At 35.8% G+C, this 9,683-nt stretch overlaps 1 protein-coding gene across 1 annotated transcript in view; it reads right to left on the bottom strand.

Moving 5' to 3' along the window:
- Positions 1 to 2,471: 2,471 nt before the first annotated feature.
- Positions 2,472 to 9,683, bottom strand: part of Nmd3 (NMD3 ribosome export adaptor) — a 31,396-nt gene continuing 24,184 nt past the window's right edge. The window contains exons 12-16 of the mRNA XM_031374091.1: positions 8,365 to 8,477; positions 7,074 to 7,146; positions 5,540 to 5,646; positions 4,143 to 4,213; positions 2,472 to 3,762 (exon numbers count right to left, since the gene is read on the bottom strand). Of these exons, the coding sequence (XP_031229951.1) occupies positions 3,632 to 3,762; positions 4,143 to 4,213; positions 5,540 to 5,646; positions 7,074 to 7,146; positions 8,365 to 8,477 (495 nt within the window). The 3' untranslated portion in view covers positions 2,472 to 3,631. The remainder of the gene's footprint in view (positions 3,763 to 4,142; positions 4,214 to 5,539; positions 5,647 to 7,073; positions 7,147 to 8,364; positions 8,478 to 9,683) is intronic.

Here is a 9,683-nt window from a genome sequence, read left to right as displayed (position 1 = left end):
AGAAGTAAACTAAGTTCAGAAACCAGATTAGATATTGCTAAAGGAATAGAGGAAAAATTTAAAAACAAAGAGGATTCTGTGTGTGTGTGTGTGTTAGAGCTGACCTGAACTTTGTGATTACATAATCTGCACGTTAAAACTTCAGATATATCAGAAAGTGAATTTGGCTCTATGTTGAAAATGAACTTTTTAAAAGAGCAAGCAATAGGGTTGGAGAGATGGCTCACCGGTTAAGAACACTGACAGCTCTTCTGGAAGTCCTGAGCTCAATTCCCAGCACCCACCCACATGGTGGCTCACAACCATCTGTAATGGGAACTGATACCCTCTTCTGGTGTGTCTCAAGACAGCAACAGTGTACTCACATACATAAATTTTTTTTAAAGAGCAAGTAATAATAATGAATCTATACAATTAAATCATACTAGATGTTGTGGGGTGACTTAAGGTCCACAATAATATAAAAAAAAAAAAAATGAACAAACACAATTTTCCATGGAAGAAGAGTTTGTCCTCAAAAACAATGCAAAGTTTGGGAGCATCTGGACTCATGGTAGCACACGCATCCTATGATAATGCACCATGTCTGACATCATCTGGATTCATGGCAGCACACACACCCTATAATACGCCATGTCTGACATCATCTGGACTCATGGCAGCACACACATCCTATGATAATGCACCATGTCTGACATCATCTGGATTCATGGCAGCACACACATCCTATGATAATGCACCATGTCTGACATCATCTGGACTCATGGCAGCACACACATCCTATGATAATGCACCATGTCTGACATCATCTGGATTCATGGCAGCACACACACCCTATAACATGCCATGTCTGACATAATCTGGACAGCACACATATCCTATGATAATGCACCATGACATCCCTTGAGTGGCACTGCCAAAAGGACATAACCTGAACTAGTCACAGGAAAAGCCAACAAAGCCAAACAAAGGCTTTTGGATTCTTTAAAATGTCAATTAGCCAGGCAGTGGTAGCGCACGCCTTTAACACCAGCATTTGGGAAACAAAGGCAGGTGCATTTCTGAGTTTCAGGCCAGCCTGGTCTACAGAGTGAGTTCCAGGACAGCCAGGGTTACACAGAGAAACCCTTGTCTTGAAAAACCAAAAAATAAAAATAAAAATGTCAATTAAAGAAACATACTCTTAAAGAAAGGGCTGGGAACAGATCAAACACATGAAACGCCAATGTAATACAGAATCTTACATTCAAGTTTTCTGTAAAGAACTTTATAGAGACAAATGTCAAGACCTCAGTATTCTAGTGATGGGGTAAAAGTTTTGAATCAGTGTTAATTTCTGAATGGTATATTAATTACTATTAAAGAATTTCTTGTTTTTAGAATGAAAATACTAATCTCTGACAGAGTTGCCCAACTTTAGATCCTGCAACACAATGCACTGTTGGGCCATACTATCCTTGAACATACGTAACACTTGGGTGCTGGCTGGGCATGCCAATGCTAAAAAGGCATCACCCTTCTTTTATTTGGTGGGTGATGATGAAGAAGATTGACATGCTGGGTACTCAACCCAGGGTTAGACCATGTTAAGCAAGAGTTCTCTCACACCCCTAGCCACTCTCTTGAAATAGTCCAATTTAAAACTAGTAAGATAGAAAGAGAATGCCATCAAGGTAAATGATTCATCTGCCAAATCTGGGTAAAGGCTATCCAGGAAATCCCTGTGCTTTTCTTGGACCTTTCTACAAGTCTGAAATTATGGTAAAATGTTATTTTTGAAAATGTCCCCTAGGCTAACAAGCCAAGTAAGTTAGAAAAAAGCATTAAGTAACTTAAAAGTAGAAATCAACATGCATACATTTTCTAAATTTAAGAATCTAGAGAAATGTCTGCCATTGACTCACACCACCTAAGAAAGCACATCCTGAAATCCCTAGATTCCACATTCTACTATGGCAAAAGATTAGCTTGATGTTGCTAAACATAGTTCAAAAAGCAAGTCTCCCTCAACTTCTTCCTTGTTCATCAGACTTCACTAACTACAGAACAGTAGCATTCCCGTGTGCATCCATTACACACAATGATAATTATAGCAACTTACAAAGCTAACTGTAAATCAACTTCTTGTGTATTTGAATAAGATTAGCTTCCCAACCCACTACCAGCCCTGAAACAGCATTCAGAGTACCATGGGACTCATTGAAATGGTAGACTTACCAAAGCTGCTTAACTCGGCAGGCAAGCTCTTGGATATCTGTTTCTAAGAAAGACTAAGTTTTTTCAGAGAGAAAAATCACTAAAGTATTTAAATGAGCAACTCCTCTTTAGAAAACTCCATGAGATACTGTCTTTAAAATCTTAATAAACTAACCAGTGGTAAAGAAATGAGAACTTGCTATGGTCATGCTCATCTCTGAAGAACAGCCATCCCCATCATTCTATCACCAGGACAGAATATGCATACAGAAATGAAGGACTACAGAATGTTTGAGCCTTTATTCATAATTGCAAAACTCTGGTAGTTGAATCTTAAAAGACACTGAGCACTAGTTTCCATCTCCAATGGCATATACAGGCTAAGTAAAGACATTCACTATAGTGTTTAACAAATGATGTTGCTTATAGAAACAAGATCATAAAACTTCATTTTCAAATAGTTTTTACATCCAAGCCAATACTCTTTCAGACCATGAAAGGCTTTATTCTAGGTCTCATAAAAGATCTTCCTATTCCATCATCTATAATCACATTCTTGCTGATGAAGATGAGTTATGTTCAATGACAGAAACTTACAGAGAAAAAGTCTTTCTTCCCAATTTGAAACACAAAATTTAAAAACTTTATTTATGATACAAGTGCCAGACATTTTTATAATATAAGCAAGCTATCACCCTAAGCTGCTGCCTGAGGTAGAATAAAAAAAATAGTTACTTAACCTATAAAATTAGTATGCATTCCCTAAACATCTATAAAAAATAACCCTCAGTTAAAATTTTTTTCAGAGCTAAAGCTGCAGCTCAAGGACAGAACACCAAATTTAGAAGCACAAGGCCTTGGGTTTAACCTCAGAAAAGGGGAAGAAAGATGAAGATGCTAATTCTAGGTAGAAATAAAAAGATTAGCTTCCCAACTGTCTAATGATCAACTGAACCTTCATTTTCCTACCCCTAGGATATAAAAGTGATCTAAAGTGAACCAAAATACATTAGTTTATATCAAGTAATTCAGACATATTTTTATATGTTCATAAATCAATCAATATAAAACCAATGTAAGAGGCTGATTTATGTTCCAATATTTGGTTAATACTCAAAAAAACCCTAACTTTTAGTCATCTGAATCCAGCACTATAGTAGTAAGTGCCTCCTATATTAAAAAATCAAGCCAATAAAACTGCATACATGAGGTGGCTTAAATATCAGTAACAATTAAATTCCATCTAATCTCTTATTATCTATCAACCAAACTATGAAACCTTTACAACACTTTAAGTGAACAATCAATAGTAATTTACTCAAGTTTAAGGTCAAATTTCTCCTTTCAAAATATAAGGGAATACATGTACTATACAATGAAGGTTTTTCCAGCTTCCTGAGGCCACAGATATGCAAATAGCATATAATATGACTCATCATGACATCATTGATGCACCTTCTTCACCAGTGGCATCTTGAGAAATACTAAGGTCTTCAAGCATCTCAGCCAGACTAATTCGAGGTGCTCCTTCATCATCTGTGTCACTTTCCACGGGGATGGCTGCATCTAAGGAAGAAGACATTAATCAGTCCCATAAACAAATATGGAAATGCACAAAAAAACCTCCTATCATCTTCACTACTGAGCAGTCATGCTAGTAAACCTCTCCACTCTTATCTACAGCAAGTTTTCAAATACTGAATAAATGAGCAAATTAAATGTACAAGAGCTAGCAACTTAAAGGATCAGGTTCAGAAACAACTGCATCATATGTATATAATAACATTTAATAAATTTTTCTGCTCCTTATTATCTGCTAGGTAAAAGCCCAACTATAATAGTTTATAAGACAAATAAAAGTCACTTATGAAAACCAAAGTTTTAAAACACCAAATATCCTCACTAATACTATCTACACATGACTTCAATACTCCTAAAACACTAACCTCTGTAAATGTTGACATTTTTTCTAATTGCCTCATCTTCTTCAAGATCTTCAAGAAAATCTTGATATTGCCTGTAAAAAAAGAGAAACTTTGAGCACAGTACTAAGTATTCACAAAGATCAAATATGGATGTTAATTAAGTAGATAGGCTAGAAAACAAATTTCCTTGCAATATTATATAACTGCTGAATATTAAGGTGATGTTAAATCTAAGACAATGAAAAATTACCTCCCACCTCTATTCTACCCAACCAACCCAATTCCAATGGACAAACAAAATATGTAGCTGATTAGATTACAGTCAATTTAGAATATTCTGTTTTGTGTTTTAATAATGTGTGTGCTGGGAACTGAACTTCGGTCCTCTGGAAGAACAGGAAGCACTCTAAGCTATGGGAGCTATCTTTCCAAGACAAGAAACAGCCCAGAAACAACACTGTTGTCCTTCAGCTTTTATGTTGGTTCTAGCGGCTGGAATTCCAGTTACAAGGCTTGTACAGCAAGAGCCTTTAGCTCCTAACCCACATCAGCAGGCTAAGACTGCAGTTGACACAGTTCAGTATGTACTTCTGAACAATTTCATATACTCTGTGTATTACACTGCAAAAGTTTGTTGTTTCCAATAATGTAAACTCTTCCTTTAAAAAAAAATTCAATGTTTTTTTGTTTGGCTTTGTTTTTTACTCACATCAAGAATTGAGGCCACAGGCTGCAGAGTTGGCTCAGTGGTTATGGGCACTAGCTGTTTTTCCAGAAGACCCAGGCTCAATACCCAGCACCCACACAGCAGTTCACAACTTTAACTGTCATCCTAAAAAAACAGAATCCTTCTTCTGGCCTCGGTGGGCACTATATGAACATGGTGCACAACACTCATACACATAAAAATAAATAAAAATCTCAAAACAAAAACAAATTCAGGCCACACACAGACACATGTGTGCATACCCTCAACCATACAACCATACACACACAGAATTAAGGCCACATTCAAATCATTCAATAAACATTTTTTAAAAAACATTTCACTTCTGCTCTCTATCTGAAAAGTAATATCTAATGTGAATGAACTAGTTTTTTAGGCTTAAGACATAAGCAAATATGTATGATATCCACAAAGTAACTGTTCATTACACTTGACCTTTTTAACTAGATTATTTACATTAACACTATAATTACAAAGATAATAGCCCAGGAAATAATTACAGAGCTTGTATAATATCATTATTATATCTTTTTATGGATTCTCTTATGAAGATTCCATTTATAGTTTCTAAGAATCTGAAGTTAACTTTTCGTGCAAAGATCTATTGGATAACATCAATTTCCTTACAATCTAAAACTAGTATCTAAGGCTTTCCCTTGCAACGACTTTTAAGGGCTCAGGAAAGCAGAACCTTTCATCATCTGTGTCCATATCTTCTCTGTCTCTTGCAAGCTCTTTCAGTTTCCAGTTTCTACGGCGCTGGCGTTTGGTACGGTCATAACTCTTCTTAATTAACACCTGCAAACAGAAGTATTTGCAGTTATAAAACACTGAAATACACAGTAAGGGGAAAAAAAAACCTCAAAACTTGGGCATGTCAGGCAATCAAAATGATGGCAGCAGTTACATTTCAGGAGAAAAGTATAGAGGCCAAGAGGACTTTTAAAACTTTTACCATGTATGAGGATACATTTGAGCATTATTTATCTTCCTGAAAATTTCAAATGACTAAACATTAAATTTTTAATACCCAAATCCTACATTGTTTTCTCCTCAAATTTCAATTTTCAGCCACCATTCATACAGCCCATTTTGAAACATTACAGATAGACACTTTGTTTTTCCCAGTAATAAGCACTGAGAAAATTTACGAGTCTTTTATAACGTTTAATAATATGTACTAGTGAAAATATAACATTTTTTAAGAACTAGTGATCTCCTCCTGTGACCTTTAATAACCAATTCTGAGGCTGCAAAAAGGGCTCAGTGGTTAATAACGTTTGCTGCTCTTGCAGAAGAGCTGGATTCCATTCCCAGCACCCACATGGTGGTGGCTCACAACTACAGTTCCAGGAGACCCAACACCCTCTTCTGACCTCCACCAGCACTGCATACACCTGGTGCACATCAACACATGCAGGAAAGATATTCATACACATTAAGTGAAACAAATAAATCTAAAATAGAAATAAATATCCATTCTAATTCATACCCAATTTTTTTTCTATTTTATCAACTGAACAACAACCAGATGAAGCAGGAACCTCCCATTACTAGAACTTCACTTTTGCTCATAGCTAAAGAAATTCATGATTATTCTAAACAGATTAAGCAAGTGGGAGTAGGATTATTATCCTTCATTTCATTCACTGCTGTTTATGAAGTTTAAACTCACCACATTACAACTCTATACTTTTCACAGGTAAGACTTTTTCCCAAGAGTTGACTCTATGAAGATTATTTTAAATTCTAATTTGTACTAATACTGAATAATGGTCTCAATTTTAAATTTCCTGTGAAGCAGAGAAAATATATAAAATAAGCTCCTTTAAGGCTGTTTCAATAAATTTTGTAAGTTATCATTTCTAAGTACAAACTTATTTGCACTCTATCACCAGCATTTGAGTGGTGATGGAAGCTAGGACCTTATGCTAGGCAAGCACCTCATTCTATAAGTCCTCTTGTCCATTTTTGGTTTTTTTTTTTTTTTTTTTTTTGAGACAGGGCCTTTTCTACAAACTAGTCTTAAAGTCATTGTCTAATCCAAGTAGGTCTTGAATTTGTGATCCTCCCAACTCAGCCTCCTGAGTAGGCCTATGAGACTGTAGGCCCTGCCACCAAGTCTGGCGGAATCAAGTGTTTTGCCATGAAAATGAAGATTTAATTGGGGAAGGGGGTGCTGAATACATTCTAAGAATTAACATAGGAATCTAAAGCAGCCTTACCACATCTGGAACTCTGTCTGAGTTCATTTTGTTGACATGCTCATCATTTAAGTTACAGTTGGCCAAATCAAATCTGAAATATAAACAATGAGTTAAGAAGTGCCCTTTGTGTATCATTTTACTCTCTACATAGTATTATACATATACATCTATCTAAGTGAAAGATTTTGTATGCTCCCCATTTTAAAAGTAGCTCATGCCTTCAAACTCAGCATTACGGAGGCAGAAAACACTCAGCTCCTGAGTTCGAGGCCAGGCTGGTCTCTACAAAGCTAGTCTCAAGACAACCAGGGCTACACAGAGAATCCCTGTCTTGAAAAGTCAAAAAGATCCTCTTTCAGCCTTTGGACACCAGGCACAAACATACATGCAGGCAAAATATACACATAGAATTTAAATTCATGCAAGCAGACAAAACATACACATAGAATTTTTTATGACAGGATCACATTGTACTGTAAGTTTTTCACTGTCCACTGTGGCTCCTCTTTCCCATACACTTGTTAAATAAGACAGACACAGCAGCCTTAACGTCATAATTCAACTGAATGAGTCTGCGTAGTTTAATACAAACTACAACCTTTCATTCTCTTGTAAATGGAACTCAAACTTTGTGAACAAAACACACTATATGTCTAGAACATTGATAACCTCAAATGCATAGAGACTTATTTACTTTTATGGATTCTGTCTGGCATACAGGCTGTGATTGTTGGTATTTTGGTTTTTTTTTTTTAACTTTTTTATTATGTACGTGTGCGTGCACATGCATGCGCATGCGTGTGTGTGGGTGTGTGTGCGTGTGTGTGTCTGCATGTGTTTATATATACTTGTTTGTGTTTAAGTGCCTAGAAGTCTGAAGTGTTAGATCTCTTAGAACTGGATCTATTAGGGGTTGTGACCTGCCTGAGAACAGAACCTGGATCCTCTGTAAGAACAGTACAGACAACCTCTGAGCCAACTCTTCAGCCCTAGCTGTTTCCAAAAAGTGAAGTATTTTTATAGCCAAAAAAGCTACCCAAGCTCATCAAAAGTAACTATTTATCTAACAATATAAATTCAGTGCTAAATTGACAAAATCTTTGATAAATGACTCTCAGGTGATGGCCCAAATGGAACAACTATGGGCTTCTACTCAATCTCTGGGTTTATAGTTATCAATAATAAAAATAAACTTAAATATGTTAAATCTTTTGAAAATAACAAATTTAGTATTTTAAATGTTTATTGCCTCCTGAAGAAAACCTGCAATGCTATCTAGAAAGTTAAAATACAAGAAAATAAAACAAACCCCAGCACCAGGTCTCCAGGATTTAAAAGATGTCCCAAGTGAGTCCGGCAAAAATACTGTTTATCTGTACTCATTTCAGATGTCTTCTGGATCCAGACTTCCCCAAGGGTGTGCTTAACAGAAAAGAAAGAAATCATTTCATGGAAAAATTAAATGTAATATTGACCTTTTTCTCATTTAATATGCATTTAAAACAGCTTTCAACTTTCCAGAATTCTAAAACAGTCAAAACTAACAAATTACCAAATCAAGAATGCAGAAAATTACTCCAAAGGAAACCATAAAAACAATCTAAAACGTATAAAATTGCTCCCTGAAAAGTACACACACACACACACACACACACACACACACACACACACAAGTAACATACACACATAGCATTTTCTTAGGAAAATGTCTTCATAGAGACTGGCTAACTCAGACTGAACAAAAAATTAACTAAAAAGGCAAAAAAAAATATCCTAAAGCAAGAAAATAGTCTAAGCAAATGCCTGTAAGACCCAAGACTTAAAGAGAAAAAAAAACAAACAAGAGTTCAGAAAAAAGAATTTCACCAAACCCCTGACACTGGAAACACAGGCTCACACCCCAGTGGGCTGAAGAGATAGCTAATGGATAAAGATTACTGAAACAAATCTGATGATCAGTTGAGCCTCTGATGCAACTCCTTCAAGTTCACTCTGATGTTTACATATACTCATGTGCACTCTTCCCAAATAAAATTAAAAATACTCATCTCTTAAACACTCTCATAAAATATTTTAGTGTACCAAAAGGTAGGTAGGTGCCCTTTTAATTTAGAGAAAATACAACAAATGAAATCAGATGGCATTATAAATAGTAACAGAGATCCAGAAAGTAGTATATTATACAAAATATGTGCACTTCCAGGTTAAGAAGTTGGTATCATAACAAGATAGCAAAGCGTTATCATTGGAAGATTTTTTTTTTTTCTTTTTTGGTTTTTCCAGATAGGGTTTGTCTGTGTAGCCCTGGCTGTCCTGGAACTCACTCTGTAGACCAGGCTGTCCTCGAACTCAGAAATCCGCCTGCCTCTACCTCCCAAGTGCTGGGATTAAAGGTGTGTGCCACCACTGCCCAGCTTATCACTGAAGATTTAAGAATTATAATATTCACATAATTTAATGTGTGCTTCCCACTTAGATACTAGTCTGAACAAATCTTAAAACACCTGAGACAAAAAAAAAAAATGAAATCTATTCATAAACCAAATGTAGTTCTCATAGTTATAATCAGATTAACTCAAAAGGATCTCTATGATGTACATGTATCTATGGATGATTGCATATTTAGTA

This window comes from Mastomys coucha, unplaced genomic scaffold, assembly GCF_008632895.1.
Source record: "Mastomys coucha isolate ucsf_1 unplaced genomic scaffold, UCSF_Mcou_1 pScaffold16, whole genome shotgun sequence".
In the NCBI taxonomy this organism is placed as follows: domain Eukaryota; kingdom Metazoa; phylum Chordata; class Mammalia; order Rodentia; family Muridae; genus Mastomys; species Mastomys coucha.
Note: the sequence above shows the minus strand (reverse complement) of the source record. Positions and strands in the feature narration are given on the sequence as shown.